The sequence below is a fragment of the Cherax quadricarinatus genome, chromosome 7, assembly GCF_038502225.1.
Source record: "Cherax quadricarinatus isolate ZL_2023a chromosome 7, ASM3850222v1, whole genome shotgun sequence".
Taxonomy (NCBI): Eukaryota; Metazoa; Arthropoda; class Malacostraca; order Decapoda; family Parastacidae; genus Cherax; species Cherax quadricarinatus.
In genome coordinates, this window is record NC_091298.1 from 55,253,279 (window position 1) to 55,275,237 (window position 21,959).

Sequence of the window (21,959 nt, forward strand, 5' to 3'; positions counted from 1 at the left end):
GGATGGACCAGAACTTTGCTAAAAGTTTTATCTCCAAATTGTGGGTGAGGTTTTTTTTTTTAATTGTTTCAGCCATGGTACTGTGACTTTATTTTTCATAACTTTAATGTATTTTTATTATTATTATTGCTCTTTCACATAAATTCATATGTTTATTACTCAAAATTAAACCTCTTAAATAATTGTTTCTTAATTAATGAATTTTTGGACCACAGGGGTTGATCCAAGGGGATGGTCCAAACAGGCTAGCTGCACTGTAAATTGTGCTTAATTTGTGTCTCCGAAAAATCGTAATTAGCCAGAGCGGGTGGTTCGACACACTGCAGGACCATCCCCTGAGTCTGTGGTTAGCATCAGTATTCTGTTAATATTTAGTTACCTATAGTGATATATTTTCAGATATATCTCCTGATTAAATTTGGTGTTATAAAGGGAAAAAATCCACAGGTTCGTGTTATTCATGGGCTATTGGGTACAGAAAAGGAACGTCGTGAGAATCCTAAGAAGGGACAGGATTGGGACTCAAAATTAGCGGAAGTGGATGCATTCAAGATGTCTCAATGGCTGTCGCAGCTACCTTTCCTAGCTTTAAATCCCACTCAAAAGAGTGAGATTGTAGCCTATGTTTGCAATGAGCTGCTCCAGAATAAAGCTGTTGTGCGGCAAATTGAGGACTCTCTGGATAGGCACAATGGACTCAAGACCGAAAAATGGAAATTGGATGCCCGCATAAGGAAGTAAGTGATTCTGGCTTGTCCTTGAGTGTTAGTGGTTGACAAAGATTTTTTGCCTCTTTGCATTAAACTACCTTATTACTAAATACAGTAGACCATCATTTAACCCGTAAACGGTCGAAACGTATATATGCATTCACTACCCCAGTGCCCCGAATATTTTGAAAAATAAAAAAATCTTTTTTTTTATTGAAAAAAAGAGCACATTTTTTTTAGTGTTTAGGCAGCAAAGTTGGCACTTGGGGATCACCTGACGGCAACATGGAGCGCTGCCACTTGCAGAAGTGTTGCCGATATACCTTTTTTTCTATTTTTCATATTATTTTATATAATTTTTATGTTCTGATAATTACAAAAAAGAGAAGAAGAAAAACTTTATAAAACTGGGTTGTTTAAATGTGCGTGGATGTAGTGCGGATGACAAGAAACAGATGATTGCTGATGTTATGAATGAAAAGAAGTTGGATGTCCTGGCTCTAAGCAAAACAAAGCTGAAGGGGGTAGGAGAGTTTCAGTGGGGGGAAATAAATGGGATTAAATCTGGAGTATCTGAGAGAGTTAGAGCAAAGGAAGGGGTAGCAGTAATGTTAAATGATCAGTTATGGAAGGAGAAAAGAGAATATGAATGTGTAAATTCGAGAATTATGTGGATTAAAGTAAAGGTTGGATGCGAGAAGTGGGTCATAATAAGCGTGTATGCACCTGGAGAAGAGAGGAATGCAGAGGAGAGAGAGAGATTTTGGGAGATGTTAAGTGAATGTATAGGAGCCTTTGAACCAAGTGAGAGAGTAATTGTGGTAGGGGACCTGAATGCTAAAGTAGGAGAAACTTTTAGAGAGGGTGTGGTAGGTAAGTTTGGGGTGCCAGGTGTAAATGATAATGGGAGCCCTTTGATTGAACTTTGTATAGAAAGGGGTTTAGTTATAGGTAATACATATTTTAAGAAAAAGAGGATAAATAAGTATACACGATATGATGTAGGGCGAAATGACAGTAGTTTGTTGGATTATGTATTGGTAGATAAAAGACTGTTGAGTAGACTTCAGGATGTACATGTTTATCGAGGGGCCACAGATATATCAGATAACTTTCTAGTTGTAGCTACACTGAGAGTAAAAGGTAGATGGGATACAAGGAGAATAGAAGCATCAGGGAAGAGAGAGGTGAAGGTTTATAAACTAAAAGAGGAGGCAGTTAGGGTAAGATATAAACAGCTATTGGAGGATAGATGGGCTAATGAGAGCATAGGCAATGGGGTCGAAGAGGAATGGGGTAGGTTTAAAAATGTAGTGTTAGAGTGTTCAGCAGAAGTTTGTGGTTACAGGAAAGTGGGTGCAGGAGGGAAGAGGAGCGATTGGTGGAATGATGATGTAAAGAGAGTAGTAAGGGAGAAAAAGTTAGCATATGAGAAGTTTTTACAAAGTAGAAGTGATGCAAGGAGGGAAGAGTATATGGAGAAAAAGAGAGAGGTTAAGAGAGTGGTGAAGCAATGTAAAAAGAGAGCAAATGAGAGAGTGGGTGAGCTGTTATCAACAAATTTTGTTGAAAATAAGAAAAAGTTTTGGAGTGAGATTAACAAGTTAAGGAAGCCTAGAGAACAAATGGATTTGTCAGTTAAAAATAGGAGAGGAGAGTTATTAAATGGAGAGTTAGAGGTATTGGGAAGATGGAGGGAATATTTTGAGGAATTGTTAAATGTTGATGAAGATAGGGAAGCTGTGATTTCGTGTATAGGGCAAGGAGGAATAACATCTTGTAGGAGTGAGGAAGAGCCAGTTGTGAGTGTGGGGGAAGTTCGTGAGGCAGTAGGTAAAATGAAAGGGGGTAAGGCAGCCGGGATTGATGGGATAAAGATAGAAATGTTAAAAGCAGGTGGGGATATAGTTTTGGAGTGGTTGGTGCAATTATTTAATAAATGTATGGAAGAGGGTAAGGTACCTAGGGATTGGCAGAGAGCATGCATAGTTCCTTTGTATAAAGGCAAAGGGGATAAAAGAGAGTGCAAAAATTATAGGGGGATAAGTCTGTTGAGTGTACCTGGTAAAGTGTATGGTAGAGTTATAATTGAAAGAATTAAGAGTAAGACGGAGAATAGGATAGCAGATGAACAAGGAGGCTTTAGGAAAGGTAGGGGGTGTGTGGACCAGGTGTTTACAGTGAAACATATAAGTGAACAGTATTTAGATAAGGCTAAAGAGGTCTTTGTGGCATTTATGGATTTGGAAAAGGCGTATGACAGGGTGGATAGGGGGGCAATGTGGCAGATGTTGCAAGTGTATGGTGTAGGAGGTAGGTTACTGAAAGCAGTGAAGAGTTTTTACGAGGATAGTGAGGCTCAAGTTAGAGTATGTAGAAAAGAGGGAAATTTTTTCCCAGTAAAAGTAGGCCTTAGACAAGGATGTGTGATGTCACCGTGGTTGTTTAATATATTTATAGATGGGGTTGTAAGAGAAGTAAATGCGAGGGTCTTGGCAAGAGGCGTGGAGTTAAAAGATAAAGAATCACACACAGGGTGGGAGTTGTCACAGCTGCTCTTTGCTGATGACACTGTGCTCTTGGGAGATTCTGAAGAGAAGCTGCAGAGATTGGTGGATGAATTTGGTAGGGTGTGCAAAAGAAGAAAATTAAAGGTGAATACAGGAAAGAGTAAGGTTATGAGGATAACAAAAAGATTAGGTGATGAAAGATTGAATATCAGATTGGAGGGAGAGAGTATGGAGGAGGTGAACGTATTCAGATATTTGGGAGTGGACGTGTCAGCGGATGGGTCTATGAAAGATGAGGTGAATCATAGAATTGATGAGGGAAAAAGAGTGAGTGGTGCACTTAGGAGTCTGTGGAGACAGAGAACTTTGTCCTTGGAGGCAAAGAGGGGAATGTATGAGAGTATAGTTTTACCAACGCTCTTATATGGGTGTGAAGCATGGGTGATGAATGTTGCAGCGAGGAGAAGGCTGGAGGCAGTGGAGATGTCATGTCTGAGGGCAATGTGTGGTGTGAATATAATGCAGAGAATTCGTAGTTTGGAAGTTAGGAGGAGGTGCGGGAATACCAAAACTGTTGTCCAGAGGGCTGAGGAAGGGTTGTTGAGGTGGTTCGGACATGTAGAGAGAATGGAGCGAAACAGAATAACTTCAAGAGTGTATCAGTCTGTAGTGGAAGGAAGGCGGGGTAGGGGTCGGCCTAGGAAGGGTTGGAGGGAGGGGGTAAAGGAGGTTTTGTGTGCGAGGGGCTTGGACTTCCAGCAGGCATGCGTGAGCGTGTTTGATAGGAGTGAATGGAGACAAATGGTTTTTAATACTTGACGTGCTGTTGGAGTGTGAGCAAAGTAACATTTATGAAGGGATTCAGGGAAACCGGCCGGCCGGACTTGAGTCCTGGAGATGGGAAGTACAGTGCCTGCACTCTGAAGGAGGGGTGTTAATGTTGCAGTTTAAAAACTGTAGTGTAAAGCACCCTTCTGGCAAGACAGTGATGGAGTGAATGATGGTGAAAGTTTTTCTTTTTCGGGCCACCCTGCCTTGGTGGGAATCGGCCAGTGTGATAATAATAATAATAAATAATAATTACAATTTATAGTAGTTCTTGTCATTTCATAACCAATCTTTGTTCTGGCACTAGTACGTATTAGGTACTGAAATTGTACTCAGATTGTCACAGACACATTGACAGGTGGACATTTACACCTGCCTTGGCCATTTACTATTGTCTTGGAATATATACAAACTATTTATATATCCCAGCAATGTTTTGGATATGTGGAAGTATATAATAATAATGAGGAGGAGAAGGAAGAGGAGGAGAAGGAGAAGGAGAAGGAGGAGGAGAAGGAGAAGACAAATTCGTAATAATAATAAAATAATAAGTTCCCTTGAAGCATGAAAAACAAAGTCCACCCCTGAGAGTGACATGATAAGATGAGATAACATCTGATAAGAGCTGACGTTTGATGAGCATACACGAGGGTGGGGGAGGATGCAGCAGATAAGAAAAGTTTAGAGGTGACGTTTGATGAGCATTGCCCTCCTTTGTTTTCGCTGGTACACAACCATGTCTGTCTATTTGTCTGTCTGTCAAGCTCCCTGTCTATCCGTCCAGTTCTCTGTCTCAGAGAGAGCCACAAGACTGCGTCATCACCTTTACTCACATCTTCAAGCAGAGTATAGCACTTTGTCTGGATTTTTTGGGTTATCCTAGGTAATTTACACTATGTATACGTGTATTTGTGTACCTGTGAGACAGAGATAGACAGACAGATAGAAAGAGATAGACAGGGATAGACAGAGACAGAGACAGAAACAGATAGATACAAAGATAGACAAAGACAGGCAGAGATAGAGACAGAGATAGACATAGCTACAGACAGACAAGCGTAGATAGAGCCAGCCAGCCAGCCAGCCAGCCAGCCAGCCAGCCAGCCAGCCAGCCAGCCAGCCCGCCAGCCAGCCAGCCAGCCAGCCAGCCAGCCAGCCCAGCCAGCCCAGCCAGCCCAGCCAGCCCAGCCAGCCCAGCCAGCCCAGCCAGCCCAGCCCGCCCAGCCAGCCCAGCCAGCCCAGCCCGCCCAGCCCGCCCAGCCCGCCCAGCCAGCCAGCCCAGCCAGCCCTGCCAGTCTAGCCAGCCCTGCCAGTCCAGCCCAGCCAGCCCTGCCAGCCCAGCCAGCCCAGCCAGCCCAGCCAGCCCAGCCAGCCCAGCCAGCCAGCCCAGCCCAGCCAGCCCAGCCCAGCCCAGCCCAGCCCAGCCCAGCCCAGCCCAGCCCAGCCCAGCCCAGCCCAGCCCAGCCCAGTCCAGTAGTTAAGGTGCTTGACAGAAATTATATGCGCAGTAAAGGATCTCTGTACACTCTCTAGATCTGCGATTTCACCTGCTTTGAATGGAGATGTTAATGTACAGCAGTATTCCAGCCTAGAGAGAACAAGTGATTTGAAAAGGATCACCATTGGCTTGGCATCTCTCGTTTTGAACGTTCTCATTATCCATCCTATCATTTTCTTTGCACGTGTGATCGTGGAACTGTTGTGATCCTTGAAAGTGAGATCCTCAGACATTATTACTCCCAGGTCCCTTACATTACTTTTTCCACTCTATTGTATGGCCAGAGTCTGTAGTATACTCTGTTCTAGTTATTATCTCCTCCAGTTTTCCATAACGGAGTAGTTGGAATTTGTCCTCATTGAACATCATATTGTTTACTGTTGCCCACTGGAAAACTTTGTTTATATCTTCTTGGAGGTTAACCGCGTCCTCAGCAGATGACAGCCTCATGCAGATCCTAGTATCATCCGCAAAGGATGATATGGTGCTGTGATGTATATCTCTGTTTATGTCTGATATGAGGATGAGAAATAAGATGGGGGCGAGTACTGTGCCTTGTGGAACAGAGCTCTTCACTATGGCAGCCTCCGATTTAACTCTGTTGACCACTACTCTTTGTGTTCGATTTGTTAGGAAGTTGAAGATCCATCTCCCCACTTTCCCAGTTATTCCTTTAGCACAGATTTTATGGGCTATTACGCCATGATCGCATTTGTCAAATGCTTTTGCAAAGTCTGTGTATATTACATCTGCATTATGATTTTCTTCCAATGCATCCAAGGCCATATCATAATGGTGGATGGTTGTTGGTTGTTGGCAGAAATGGATGGTAGAGGTTCTGATACTGAAGTCGATGGTTGTATTGGAGTGTGCATAAATTCTGTAATGGATCTCTGGGCTCCTTTACCCTGCAGTATATTATACAGCTGACAGTAAGGCATCATCAGCTGGTCTAGACCCCGTTTCAAAGCACTGCTTCTAGATTTGTCAGGGGTCATCTTCAGTGAAAAATCTGCTAATTTAGCAGCAACATGGAACTGCTCACATACCTGCTGCAATGTTAACTGTTTTTCTTCAGGCTTTTCTACATCTCCTTTGTATCTGTGCATCGAGCTCTGCCAACATTTCCTCTGGAGTCCTGTCTTCATCATCATCATCATCATCATCATCCAAGTGCTCATTCACATCTTCATTCATATCTTCAAAACCATCACCTGGTAATCTCCTTGCCAGCTGAAAAATTTCCTGAATCTGACTCTTAAGCAAGAAAAAAACAGTGAAAGAATTAACTACAGAAGGCCATAACTTTCCTCAGCCTGCATTTAATGTTGATTGGAGCACTTCATTCCATTCACTTCTAGCATAGCTGATGGCATCTGCAATGTTAAATTTATTCCAGAAGCTTGGTACTGCCAGGTTGGAGTCAGAGTCCATTGATGCAACTAGTTTTTTGATCATTTTTTTTTTTTTGTGTGTAGTTACACTTGAATGACTTAATAGCTCCCCGATCCAATGGTTGAATTAGAGATGTATTTGGAGGTAAAAATACAACTTTTACATGTGGGGTCACATCCGGCAAAGCTTGTGGATGAGTACAGGAATTATCAAGAATGAAGAGTGCCTTGAATGCAAGGTTCCTGCTGTGCAGGTAAAACTTGACTTCAGGAATAAAGTGATACTTAAACCAGTCAATAAATATTTATTCTGTCATCCATGCTTACTGGTTTGACCTCCAAATTACTGGTAAGGTGTTTTTAACTACACTTTTCAAAGCATGAGGATTCTTAGAGCGGTAAATAACCATGGGCTTACTCTTGAAATCACCTGATGCATTACCGCAAAGGAGCAAGATGAAACAACCCTTTGCTGTCTTGAAGCCTGGTGTACTTTTCTCTTGCTGACTGATATAAGTTCGTGTTGGCATTTTCTTCCAAAAACACTTGTCTCGTCAGCATTAAACACTTCATGTGGCTCATAGCCACCCTCAGAAATAATTTCCTGCAATTCAGCAGGGAAATTGCTTGCTGCTGTATGATCAGCTGAAACACTTTCACCAGAAAACTTAATATTATGTAACTTATTATTCAACTTAAAGTTGTGGAACCAGCCTGTGCTAAACATACACTCTTTTTCAGGCCTTCCTTCCTTATCACACACTGCTTTAAACAACTATAAGGCCTTTTCCCTAATTAAGTTGAAATAAAGTGGTGCACCTTTCTTTGTCTTTTGTTCGATCCACTCAAGCCACAAGTTTTCTGTTTTATTTACTTGTTGTAATCTACGTGTCATTCTTTTCAAGAGATGACATGATGGGTTATTCATTACACAAGCTCGTATATTCACCTCATTCTTTTTAACTGTATGAACTGATGCTTCATTAAGGTCATAGGCCCTCACTATATCCACCACACGTGAACCACTCTTAAGCTTATCTAATACATATCTCGATTTTCTTCATAATTCCTAGACTTAAATGCTTAAACCTTTTCTTGCCACTTTCAGCAACACTTGTATGCCTACTGGGTGCCATGATTGCTAGACAGATACAAAATATGGCAATTAAAAGATCTAGACAAATAAACACAGCTAGATCCTAGCAGAGAGTACAGTTCTACACACGTATGAACCCAAGACTGGGACAGTGGTGGTGGGGGTGCAGAGGGTTGCAGGGGTGGTGTGGGATGGTGGTAGGTCTCCCCCGTTAACTCAATGGTGTAACCCACAGCCAATCCTGCGGGTGACCGCAAGCTCAAAATTTTTTCCCCTCCCACAAACTGAACCTTGTTAAATTAATTTTACGAAGTGTTGTATAAAATTGTGCTGCAATTCTTCAATTGTGCTATAACCGAATCGTGCCGAATAAACTTGTGCTAAATGACGGTCTACTGTACAATTTTGAAGGCTGTATTTATGTGATACATGAATGCACTAAAGAAAAGTTACTAATTGAGAAATACAGTTTCACTTCCTCATACTGCGTTTCTTTGTAGCTTGATGTTATTCTTTCACTAGAATAAAAAACATTTTAAATTTTCTTTTTTGTAGGCTTCGTATGAGTGTAGCAAGAAAGAGAATTTATAATGCTGCTATGAGATCAATGATGGAGCATCGAGGTGAAGACTCGAACATGTCCAGTGTGTCTGCCATCTCTTCTTGTCAAGGAGAGCAGGATAAAGTGGAAAAGAAAGACAAGGAGGATGACAAGCTGAAAGATGAAGAAGAGGAAGAAGATGAAGAGGAAAATGAAAGTGGTAATGACAGTGATGTTATGGAAGAGATTCCTGATGAGGTAAATTAAAATGGGTTGTTTAGCATTTTTGTAATTCTATCATTTTTTCCATTAATATTTTTAACAAAGCAGGCATTTATTTTTTAACAAACTGGCTGTATCTCACTGAGGCTGGGTCACCCAAAGCAGGAATATAACATATTAATACAGTACTCTTTTAAAATATTGCTTAAAAATTTAGGCTCTGTTTTAAATATAAAATGAGAGTAGAGTGATTGTGTACAGTAGAACCTCAGTATTTGTGGCTTTGGTATTAACTAAACTTTACTCTGCATTTTTTTTTTCTGAAGTTTATCTAACTTATACATTTCAAGGATCCTAAAAGTAGTACTGTCAGAGGGGGTGCTCAAGGCAAAATTAAAGGCTATGAAGAAAATTTTTTTGATTTCACATACAGTACTGTACTATAATATATGTATGATAATACTGTATAGGTGCATGTTAGTTGTTTTCTATTAGTTAAGAATTTAACCAAAATTAGAGGCATTAGGGCATTAGAAGGAATTGTGTAGCCACTGTGGGCATGTATAAACATAAATTGTTGTTTGCAGATGTACAGTATTCATGGTTAAGCCATGTTCATTTCATGTCTGGATTTCGGGGTGTGAAGCTCATCTCAGGGTTCACCATCACCCAATCTTCCAACTACATAATCTGATATATGCAATAACCCTCAACTACCTTCCTACACATTTTATTTGAGTGCCTAGTACCCAAGCAGTGTTGTGTCAGATGCAATGTGAGTGTGTGAGATGCTATGTGACATTTTATTGTGTCAACTTTTTCTCTCTAGGAGGAGCTTTGTCAAGTTGTAACAGCTTGACAAAGCTCCAGGAGAGCAAAATGTTGCCTCAGTAAAATCTTCTATTACTTGCATTTGTTGGTATTTCTACTATTATTACTAGATGTTAATGTGGTAGTGAGGAAGGCAATCTTACTGCTGTAGCTCATGCAGTGTTGTGTCAGATGCCACGTGAGAGTGGTAAAAAGCAGTGGCGACACCAAGGAAAAAGGGAAGGGTTCAGTCCCCAAATAAAAGCCCCCAAATAAGAAAGAAGAAATAATAATAATAATAAAGAAAGTTGAAAGTGAACATAGATAAGAGTAAGGTGATGAGGATATCAAAGGAGTTAGGTAAAGAAAAATTGGTTATCACATTGGAGGCAGTGAGTATGGAAGTAGTGAATGTGTTCAGATATTTGGGAGTAGATTTGTCAGCAGATGGGTTTATGAAAAACGAGGTTAACCATAGAACTGATGAAGAAAAGAGGCGAGTGGTGCATTGAGGTATCTGTGGAGACAAAAAAAAGTTATCCATGGAGACAAAGCAGGGAATGTACAAGAGTATAGTGGTACTGACACACTTATGTGGTTGTGAAGCATGGGCTGAGAATGCTGCAGCGAAGAGGAGGTTAGAGGTGGTAGTGATGTCCTGTCTAAGGGCAATGTGTGGTGTAAATATTATGCAGAGAATTCGTAGTGTGGAAATTAGGAGGTGTGGAGTTACAAAAAAGTATTAGTCAGAGAGCTAAAGCAGGGTTATTGAGATAGTTTGGTCATTTAGAGAGGTTGGAGCAAAATAGAATGACTTGAAGAGTGTATAAATCTGTAATGGAGGGAGGGGTAGGGGGTCATCCTAGGAAAGGATGGAGGGAGGGGTTAAAAGAGGTTCTGTGTGCAAGGGGCTTGCGTGTTAGATAGGAGTGAATGGAGATGAATTGTTTTTAGGACCTGACGAGCTGTTGGAGTGCAGTCAGGGGTAATATTCATGAAGGGATTCAGGGAAACTGGTTAGCCGGACTTGATTCTTGGAGGTGGGAAGTACAATGCCTGCACTTTAAAAGAAGGGTTTGAGATATTGGCCATTTTGATTGACATCTGTCATATCTGGGCACCTCTGCAAAGACAGTGATTATGTGTGAATGATGGTGAAAGTGTCTTTCTATTTTTTTGTCACCCTTCCTCAGTGGGAGATGGCCAGTGTGTTGAGAAAAAAAAAAAAAATTTTTCAAAGCAAGTCACCTAGTCCACCTTCCAACCAGATAGCCACCCCTAAACACCCTCAGTATAAAACTTCTGGCATTGCCTTTGGCAGACTTGCTGCTGCCCATGCAGTGTTGTGACAGGTGAGATTGGTAGGAAATGAGGCAGTCTAATTGCTGCTGAGCATATTGTATCAGATGGAATGTGGGAGGAAGTGGGAGTGAGGGAATGTGAGACAGAGGAAGGTAATACCTGGAGAGAGTTCTGGGGGTCAACGCCCCCGCGGCCTGGTCTGTGACCAGGAAAGAGGAAGAGAGGGGAGAGATAGGAACTCATCAGTGTTGTACATTTTTTTTAATTTTATTGTTATAAAAATAAATGAAATAAGAGAACAGTACTGCCGCATATTGGATGATGCCAAATACAATCACATTAAATTGGAATGTTAGATAACAGTGAGTGTCAAATTAAAGACTTCTGGATAATGGGTGATTGACTGTACAAAGTATGCAATAAAGAAAGTTTGAAACTGGTTGAAATATGGCATAGCCATATTATGACAAAAGGAGACCTTCACTAGTACGATGTTTCACCTACATGAAGCCATGATATTAACAGAGGTCTCCTTTTGCCATATGTGTCTTTTTAACTAAAATTTGATACTGTATTGGAAACCTACTCTAGTGCTCATCTCTAGGATTTCCATTGAGTAAGATGTTAACCTTCATTTGTAAATGTGCTATAAAGTTAATTGTAATTGAAAGTCTCAATTTAATTAAATTTTTTCACTTACACCCTCAGTTATTCATTATGCATTACGTTTTGTCACTTACCTGGCACATCACACTGTGTACAGTAAAACCTAAATGTAATGGACCCCAGTTTAAAGGATTTCCAATTTAATATCTGTGACCAGACAAAATCTGAAAGAAAGGGACAAAGTCCTTTGAATCCAGAATTGTTTGTTACATAAATACTATACTCAACTATAATTTTTGTTTATTCTAATCTTAATTTTTTCTTCCCATGCAAGGAGGACGACAAGCACTTAAATGCAGAGGAAGCCTCCAAGACTCTGGAACTTCTTCAGCGGCAGATGAATCAAGTCCGGCAAGATTTATTTGAAACAGCCCAGCAAGTCCGTGGCTTTAACTGTGGACAAGATAGATATCAGGCATGTTAAGAGTGTTTGTATACCTATGGAAATATGAGCTTCATTGTTTTGAATTTAAATATATTACAAGTAGGGATGGTACTAGCCAGAAGTAGAGAGCATTAATAGCTTTGTTAGCACCATTCTAGTTATGTATTAATATTATTTGTATATACAGTGGTCCCTCGTTTTTCGTAATTAATCCGTTCCTGGAGGAGCTACTATAAACGAAATTTACGATTTGCGAATCAATTTTCCCCATAAGAAATAATGTAAATACAATTAATCCGTTTCTGACACTCAGAAGTATTAAAACAAAAATTTTTTTTACATGAAATATACATGTAGTACATAAACAGTACAATGGGAAATGATGAATGAAACATTAACAGCATAACACTTACCTTTATTGGAGATTCTTCTTAGTGTATGGGAGACTGGAGGAGGAGAGAGATTGGATTGTTTACAGTTTGGAAGGGGAATCCCCTTCCAGCAACACCTCAGGTACCAATTGCTTCTCTGGGGTTGCTTCTCTTCTCTGTTTCTTAATGCCACTAGGACCACCTTGAGAGTCACTCTAGTCCTGTCTCGCAAAGTAACTGTGGAGAGAGCTCTGTTTCTGGCGTCTCTTTAACACTTCCCTAAAATGGTACAAGACTTTGTCACTGTACATATTTCTCACCTTCTTTACCACAGGCTTGTCTCTAGGAGCTTTCTTTGGAGCCATGGTAGCTTATTTAGTACAGTGGACCCCCGGTTAACGATATTTTTTCACTCCAGAAGTATGTTCAGGTGCCAGTACTGACCGAATTTGTTCCCATAAGGAATATTGTGAAGTAGATTAGTCCATTTCAGACCCCCAAACATACACGTACAAACGCACTTACATAAATACACTTACATAATTGGTCGCATTCGGAGGTGATCGTTATGCGGGGGTCCACTGTACTTGCAAGCACTAAAATGAGTGAAATATTATGAAATATTTCGTAGGAGCACTTGAGGGGACCTTCACTCACTGGTAAACAATGCCAGACTGGCTGGGTAGGGAGGCCTCCCCTGCTCACACTGTGCGTAAGCATTCTGGACGAACTACTATTCACGAGTCAACCTATGAAAAGCGAGTCCATGTTTATACGAAAATACCCCTATGATTGGCGAAATTTACGATTGCCGAGAACTACGAAAAGCGAGGGACCACTGTATATTATCATGTATTATTATTTATATAATGGTAGTTTATGTTTTATCCTCATAAAAATAATCTTAATTGTTATATTTACCAGTTTTAACCCTTTGAGGGTCCACACCCCCCAATCTGAAAATTCCCCACATGGTCCAAGAATTTAAAAAAAAAAAAAAAAAATTCTTATGAAATGGTAGAGAATTGACAAAATTATGCTCTTGCAAATTTTTCTGTGTCAGCAATATTTACGCATCAGTGATTTTGCCCAATTTGAGTCCTATTTTCGGGCAATTACATTATTCCATTAAACAAAATTCTTAGCTATTTCGCTAGTATGTGTTCCATTTTATCTATTGAGCACAAGAAATTGCCCGATCAACTATTTTAACTACCCAATAAAGTGATTGGAAATTGGTAATTTGGCCAATTTCACACAAAGTTCAAAATATTCCAGTTTCAAAATAGGGTCCAGAATAAACAATGCAGGCATTCCTGGCACTAAAATAACATTTCCTCTGTTTATTAGTTATGTATCCAGGCTTTACAGATGAATTCCATTTTGATTTTTTATTCACATAAAAAATTTTTATTCACACCAAAAAATAGAAGATTTACTGTTATACAATATTGTAATAATTGTATAAATAACATCAGCGCATTCGTGAACACACATTAGACCCACCAGCTGATGTGTATTGGACACGTGATGTGATTTGTTTACTCTTGAACATTGGCAAAAATTTAACATTTCCGCTACTCTGAGCTCAGTTTCAAGCTATTTTCAGTAATAAAACCAATCAAAATCATCTCTATTTCTATAATATATCTTCCATTCTATCAAATAAGACCAAGAAACAGCGACTACAACTGTAAAAAATATATGAAAATACACTCCGAAATCGCTGTTTTAATCCAATAACGCACTCTCAGTTTTTTTTTCTCATTATGCACTGCCTACTGCAAGGTTTGTTTTATATGGTGCACACTTACCACATAGATGCATTCTCTTATATCTAGGCCCAAATTTACCACTCACAGCTTACCTGAGTGAGCTGAGCTCATGAAGTAGTACTACAGCACAGACCCTGTCTTCCCGTAGGACTACGACATGGGCCCTCAAAGGGTTAAGGGCTGGGCAAATAATGGTCAAGAAAGTAAGGAAAACTATTGCAGGAAAATTTGGTTACTACCTGTCACAGAATACACCCAAAATAAATGTCCATTTTATGTAGAAATATTATTTTTAAACTGATAAATCTCTGGTTAATTGGAAATGTGAAGTTTGAAAAACAATTCTTTCCTTAATTTTTGGATTTAATAGACAGGCTAATACAAATTTAATCAAGAGGGTGATGTATTCATTTGCTCGCAACTGGGAAAACAAGAAATGAAACAACTCAGGTAGAAATCATTGTAAGGAAGAGAATTAATATTATACTCATCATCTCAATATAAACATTTATAATAAATGCCATGAAATTTCATTGAAGCTCATATTTATTGGCAAAATAAAATTAAGTCAATATAAACACACAAGACATTGCAATATCTCCACAACTGGTCCAACCAGATAAGTGACAATCATCTTTGTACAATTAATACAAATTGGAGATAATGCATTAAATTACATTAATGTGTGTCCTGAATCATTATTAGGCTGTGACTTTATAATGGTCCAGGATGAATCAAAGCTTGTAAAATTTAATTTCTAATTTGTGAGCTAGTTGTGATTTGTTCCAGTCATGTTTCATAACATTTATATGATATAGTACAGAATTCACTCAAGTGTCTTGTTGTAACTTGCATCATATTCTCCCTAACAGCGGACAATGTGGGTGTTGCCACATGCCGGAGGTCCTTTCTTAGAGGGCCTCACATCATGCGACTACAGGGGTCGTGACCACTTTCCTATTACTGTACCTCCGTCAAGTACTAAAGTTGGTTATTCCATAGAAGAAGTAAAGGCCAAGCTTCAAGAAGCCAAGGCAAAGAAAGAGAAGAAAATCAAAGAGGAAAGAAAGATAAAAATGGAAATAAAAGAAGAACCTCTTGTGAAGGAGGAGAAAATGGATATTGTGAAGACTGAAATTGAAGTGAAAATTGAAAAGAAAGATGAAACTTATTCTGAAAGTGGAGACAAAGAAAGTGTTGATGTGAAGCCCATGAATGGGAAAGTGAAAGAAGAAGAGGACAATGAAGTGCCTGATATTCCAAAACGAACAGAAAAATTTAAGGAAGAATTGAAAAAGAAAGAGGAATTGAAAAATTCTGATAATCAGAACAGATTGAATGAATCTAAAATAAGTGAAAACACAAACAGTGAAGTGTATTCATCTTTAATAAATGCTGGACTTAATCCATACATGATTAATGGTTTAAAAGAAGGAAATAATTCTACTAGTAATGAAGGTATTGATCAAAATCTCCTGGCTACAGGCTTAGGCTTAGTACCTGGTCAGTATCTCAGGACAGAGCATGTCACACAACGGGAAAAGTTAAGTTTTAGTCTCTTGCCTCGTATCCCATGTGATGTATCATCCCTAGAAGCATTACCCGGTGGACAGACTCCACAAGGTACCCTGAGGGGCTCCCCACGAGAAGCTTCACCTTTTTCGAGATCTAGTGGACCACACAGCCCAGTTGCAAGTGTTCCTCCAAGCTCTTGTAACACTCCACTTGCAAGTAGTACTCCTGGGAGGCCGAGTACTCCAGGATCATCTAACACTCCAGTAGCATTAAGCACACCGGGGGCGGTTAATACCCCATCTTGGACAGCTAACAGTGCGCCGGGATCAACTAATGCTTCAGAAAATGGGTCCACACCAGTGACAGCAAACACGGCAGGAAGTGTACAAAGTTTACCGCACAAAGAGCTGTTAGAAAGATTACACCAAACAGCAGAAGCGCTACCTATTCCAGAAGGTGGGTATAAAGCTTTGGTGCAGTTTGCTATTTTTCTTCACTGATTTTTAAATAACTTATTTTTTAAGAATCCAGGCAGTGGAATTGTATATGTATATATATAATGCATTTTTTTTTTTAAAATTCGGCCGTCTCCCAGCGAGGCAGGGTGACCCAAAAAGAAAGAAAATCCCCAAAAAGAAAATACTTTCATCGTCATTTAACACTTTCACCTCACTCACACATAATCACTGTTTTTGCAGAGGTGCTCAGAACACAACAGCTTAGAAGCATATACGTATAAAGATACACAACATATCCCTCCAAACTGCTAATATCCCGAACCCCTCCTTTAGAGTGCAGGCATCGTACTTCCCATTTCCAGGACTCAAGTCCAGCTGTATAAAAATAACCGGTTTCCCTGAATCCCTTCACTAAATATTATCCTACTCACACTCCAACAGATCGTCAGGTCCCAAATACCATTCGTCTCCATTCGCTCCTATCGAACACACTCGTGCATGCCTGCTGGAAGTCCAAGCCCCTCACCTACAAAACCTCTCTTACCCCTTCCTTCCAACCTTTTCGATGATGACCCCTACCCCGCTTTCCTTCCCCTACAAATTTATATGCTCTCCATGTCATTCTACTTTGATCCCTTCTCTCTAAATGACCAAACCACCTCAACAACCCCTTTTCAGCTCTCTGACTAATACTTTTATTAACTCCACACTTTCTCCTAATTTCCACACTCCGAATTTTCTGCATAATATTTACACCACACATTGCCCTTAGACAGGACATCTCCACTGCCTCCAACCGCCTCCTCGCTGCTGCATTCACAACCCAAGCTTCCCACCCATATAAGAGTGTTGGTACTACTGTACTTTCATACATTCCCTTCTTTGCCTCCATAGATAACATTTTTTATCTCCACATATACCTCAATGCACCACTCACCTTTTTTCCCTCATCAATTCTTTGATTAACCTCACCCTTCATAAATCCATCCGCCGACACGTCAATTCCCAAGTATCTGAAAACATTCACTTCTTCCATACTCCTCCCCAATTTGATATCCAATTTTTCTTTATCTAAATCATTTGATATCCTCATCACCTTACTCTTTTCTGTGTTCACTTTCAACTTTCTACCTTTGCACACACTCCCAAACTCATCCACTAACCTTTGCAATTTTTCTTTAGAATCTCCCATAAGCACAGTATCATCAGCAAAAAGCAACTGTGTCAATTCCCATTTTGTATTTAATTCCACATAATTTAATCCCACCCCTCTCCTGAACACCCTAGCATTTACTTCTTTTTACAACCCCATCTATAAATATATTAAACAACCATGATGACATTACACATCCCTGTCTAAGACCTACTTTTACTGGGAAGTAGTCTCCCTCTCTTCTAAACACCCTAACCTAAGCCTCACTATCCTCATAAAAACTCTTTACAGCATTTAGTAACTTACCACCTATTCCATATACTTGCAACATCTGCCACATTGCTCCCATATCCACTCTATCATATGCCTTTTCTAAATCCATAAATGCAATAAAAACTTTCCTACCTTTATCTAAATACTATTCACATATATGCTTCAATGTAAACACTTGATCTACACATCCCCTACCCACTCTGAAACCTCCTTGCTCATCCGCAATCCTACATTTTGTCTTGCCTCTAATTCTTTCAATTATAACCCTACCGTACACTTTTCCTAGTATACTCAGTAAACTTATTCCTCTATAATTTTTACAATCTCTTTTGTCCCCCTTCCCTTTATATAACGGGACTATACATGCTCTCTGCCAATCCCTAGGTACCTTCCCCTCTTTCATACATTTATTAAACAAAAATACCAACCACTCCAACACTATATCCCCCCCTGCTTTTAACATTTCTGTCATGATCCCATCAGTTCCAGCTGCTTTACCTCCTTTCATTCTACGTAATGCCTCACGCACCTCCCTCACACTCACATCCTGTTCTTAATTCCTGAAAGATGGTATACCTCCCTGGCCAGTGCATGAAATTACCGCTTCCCTTTCTCGTCGACATTTAAAGGTTCCTCAAAATATTCTCGCCATCTATCCAAAACCTCCATCTCCCCATCTACTAACTCCCCTACTCTGTTTTTAACTGACAAATCCATTCGTTCTCTAGGCTTTCTTAACTTGTTTAACTCACTCCAAAATTTTTTCTTATTTTCATTAAAATTTCTTGACAGTGCCTCTCCCACTCTATCATCTGCTCTCCTTTTGCACTCTCTCACCACTCTCTTCACCTTTCTTTTACTCTCCATATACTCTACTCTTCTTATAACACTTCTGCTTTGTAAAAACTTCTCATAAGCTAATTTTTTCTCTTTTATCACACACTTCATCATTCCACCAATTACTCCTCTTTCCTCCTGCACCCACCCTCCTATAACCACAAACTTCTGCCCCACATTCTAATACTGCATATTCCAACCCTCTTCAACCTCTCCCCCCCCCCCACTACTCATACTTGCACCAGCCCACCTTTCTGCCAATAGTTGCTTATATCTCACCCGAACTTCCTCCTCCCTTAGTTTATACACTTTCACCTCCCTCTTGCTTGTTGTTGCCATTTTCCTCTTTTCCCATCTACCTCTTACTCTAACTGTAGCTACAACTAAATAATGATCCGATATATCAGTTGCCCCTCTATAAACATGTACATCCTGGAGCCTACCCCTCAACCTTTTATCCACCAATATATAATCTAACAAACTTCTTTCATTACATGCTATATCATACCTTGTATATTTATTTATCCTCTTCTTCATAAAATATGTATTACTTATTACCAAACCTCTTTCTACACATAGCTCAATTAAAGGCTCCCCATTTTCATTTACCCCTGGCACCCCAAATTTACCTACTACTCCCTCCACAACATTTTTGCCCACTTTAACATTGAAATCCCTAACCACCATTACTGTCACACTTGGTTCAAAACTCCCCACGCATTCACTCAACATTTCCCAAAATCTCTCTCTCTCTCCTCTACACTTCTCTTCTCCAGGTGCATATTCGCTTACTATAACCCACTTTTCACATCCAACCTTTATTTTACTCCACATAATCCTTGAATTAATACATTTATAGTCCCTCTTTTCCTGCCATAACTTATCCTTCAACATTATTGCTACTCCTTCTTTAGCTCTAACTCTATTTGAAACCCCTGACCTAATCCCACTGAAACTCTCTCACCCCCTTCAGCTTTGTTTCACTTAAAGCCAGGACATCCAGCTTCTTCTCATTCATAACATCCACAGTCATCTCTTTCTTATCATTTGCACAACATCCACACACATTCAGACTTCCCACTTTGACAATTTTCTTCTTCTTATTCTTTTTAGTAATTATTACAGGAAAAGGGGCTACTAGCCCATTGTTCCCGTCATTTTAGTTGACTTTTACAAAACGCATGGCTTAAGGAGGAAAGATTCTTATTCCACTTCCCCATGGATATTGTTGTTGTTGGGGATAGTTAGGTATATGGATAGGGCGTTCTGCTTGAAGGACAGGAGTAGGAGACAGAGGGTTTGCTTTCCTGGGGCTGGGATGGAGGATATTGTTAGCCATCTGGATGACATCATGAGAGGTAATGGGAGCAATCCTATTATCTGTCTCAGTGGTGGAGGCAAATGATGTTGGCAGACGTAGGAGTGGAGACCTGATTAGCAGGTATAGGTCAGCAATAGAAATAATTAGGAGGAAGGGTGGGAACCCTGTCATATGTGGTATTTTGCCAAGGAGAGGAGTTGGAAATGAATGGTTGTCCAGAGCAATTGGTGTCAATTGCTGGCTGGACAAACACTGTAAGGAAAATACGGTACCATTCATTGACAACTGGGACCTTTTCTATGGCAGAAATGACATGTATGCCAGGGATGGGGTTCACTTATCTAGGTCTGGGGTGGGAGCACTGGCAACTGCAGTGGAGGGAGCTGTTAGGACTTTAAACTAGGAATAGTTAGTGGTATGGGTTTTGGCAGGAAAACAGTGAAGTCCCAGTGTAGTAATATTATGAGTTCTAGGGGAACTAGTATTAAGCAGAACGAGGTAGATATTGAAAAGCCAGTGACACTGGGTGATAAGGACAGTAATAGGTTTAGTAGAAAAACAGAAATGAGCAGGAAGGGTAAAGAGAAAGGAGAGTGTTTCAATGTTTATTATGCTAATAGCCGTAGTGCTAGGAATAAGATGGACGAGTTGAGATTAGTTGCTAGTGCAGGTAACATTGATGTATTTGCCTTAACTGAGACGTGGTTTAATTCAAAAAGTCGGGAAATGCCTGCGGAATGTCACATTCATGGTTTTAAATTGTTCCAAGTAGATAGAAGAATCGGGAAGTGGGGGGTGGGGTGGCATTGTATGCCCGTGATCGCTTGAGCTGTTGCATAAAAACGGGTATTAATTCTGAAGTATCACATACAGAGTCTGTTTGAATAGAATTTTCAAAGGCGCATGATAAGCTGATTTTAGGAGTGATATAATATCCCCCAAACTTAGATAGGGACCAAGGGAGACTACAATGGGAGGAAATTGTTAGGGCCACAAGGCACGATAATGTAGTAATTCTAGGAGACTTTAACTTTAGTCATATTGATTTTAATTTCTTGACTGGGAATTTAGAATCATACGACTTCTTAGAAGTAGTTCAGGATTGTTTTTTGAAGCAGTTTGTGACAGAACCTACAAGGGGAAATAACCTGCTTGACTTAGTTCTGGCAAACAATGAATCCCTTGTTAATAATTTAGAAATTTCAGAGGAACTGGGTGCTAGCGACCACAAATCAATTACATTTAGCATTGAATGGAAGTACGATAGTAGCGATAACTCAGTAACAGTCCCAGATTTTCGCTTAGCATATTACGATGGGCTTAGAGAACACTTATCATCTGTTGACTGGGGTAACGAAGAGAGCTATCAATATGACAGTTTTCTGAACACTATACTTGAGGCTCAAAGAACGTTTATCCCGTATAAAGAAATTAGATCAAATAGAAATGACCCAAAATGGATGAATAAAAGGCTGAAATATCTACTAGGGCATAAGAAAGGAATTTATAGACGTATCAAAAGAGGTGAGGGTCATCTTATGAATCAGTATATTGACATTAAGAGGGACATTAAAAAGGGTATAAGAAAAGCTAAAAGGGACTATGAAATTAAAGTTGCTAGGGATTCTAAAACTAACCCAAAAAGTTTTTTTCCAGGTCTATAGAACAAAAGTTAGAGATAAGATAGGTCCCCTTAAAAATAACAATGGGCATCTTACTGACAAAGAGAATGAAATGTGCTCGATTTTTAATAGTTATTTTCTCTCGGTTTTTACACAGGAAGACACTAACAATATTCCAGTAATTAATTTTTATAGTGGGCTAGAAGAAGATAAATTATGTAACATCACAGTCACTAGTGAAATGGTTGTGAAGCAGATAGACTGAAGCAAAATAAGTCGCCGGGTCCTGATGAGGTTTTTTCAAGGGTTCTTAAGGAATGCAAAATGGAACTCTGTGAACCATTAACTAATATTTTTAATTTATCTCTTCAAACAGGTGTAGTGTCTGATATGTGGAAGATGGCTAATGTAATTCCTATTTTTAAAACAGGGGACAAGTCGTTACCGTCAAATTACCGCCCAATAAGCCTGACCTCAATTGTAGACAAATTACTAGAGTCAGTTATAGCTGAGATTATAAGAAGCCATCTCGATAAGCATAGCTTGATTAATGATACTCAGCATGGATTCACAAGAGGCCGGTCTTGTCTAACTAATTTATTAACTTTCTTCAGTAAAGCTTTTGAGGCTGTTGTCCACGATAAAGAATTTGATATTATTTACTTAGATTTT

At 39.7% G+C, this 21,959-nt stretch overlaps 1 protein-coding gene across 35 annotated transcripts in view; it reads left to right on the forward strand.

Moving 5' to 3' along the window:
• Window positions 1-21,959, forward strand: part of LOC128686856 (bromodomain adjacent to zinc finger domain protein 2B) — a 709,144-nt gene that overhangs the window by 631,368 nt on the left and 55,817 nt on the right. For all 35 annotated transcript variants that reach the window (XM_070082464.1, XM_070082491.1, XM_070082470.1 and 32 more), the window contains 4 exons: window positions 448-737; window positions 8,592-8,835; window positions 11,852-11,992; window positions 14,981-16,079. In XM_070082464.1, coding sequence (XP_069938565.1) covers window positions 448-737; window positions 8,592-8,835; window positions 11,852-11,992; window positions 14,981-16,079 — 1,774 coding nt within the window. The remainder of the gene's footprint in view (window positions 1-447; window positions 738-8,591; window positions 8,836-11,851; window positions 11,993-14,980; window positions 16,080-21,959) is intronic.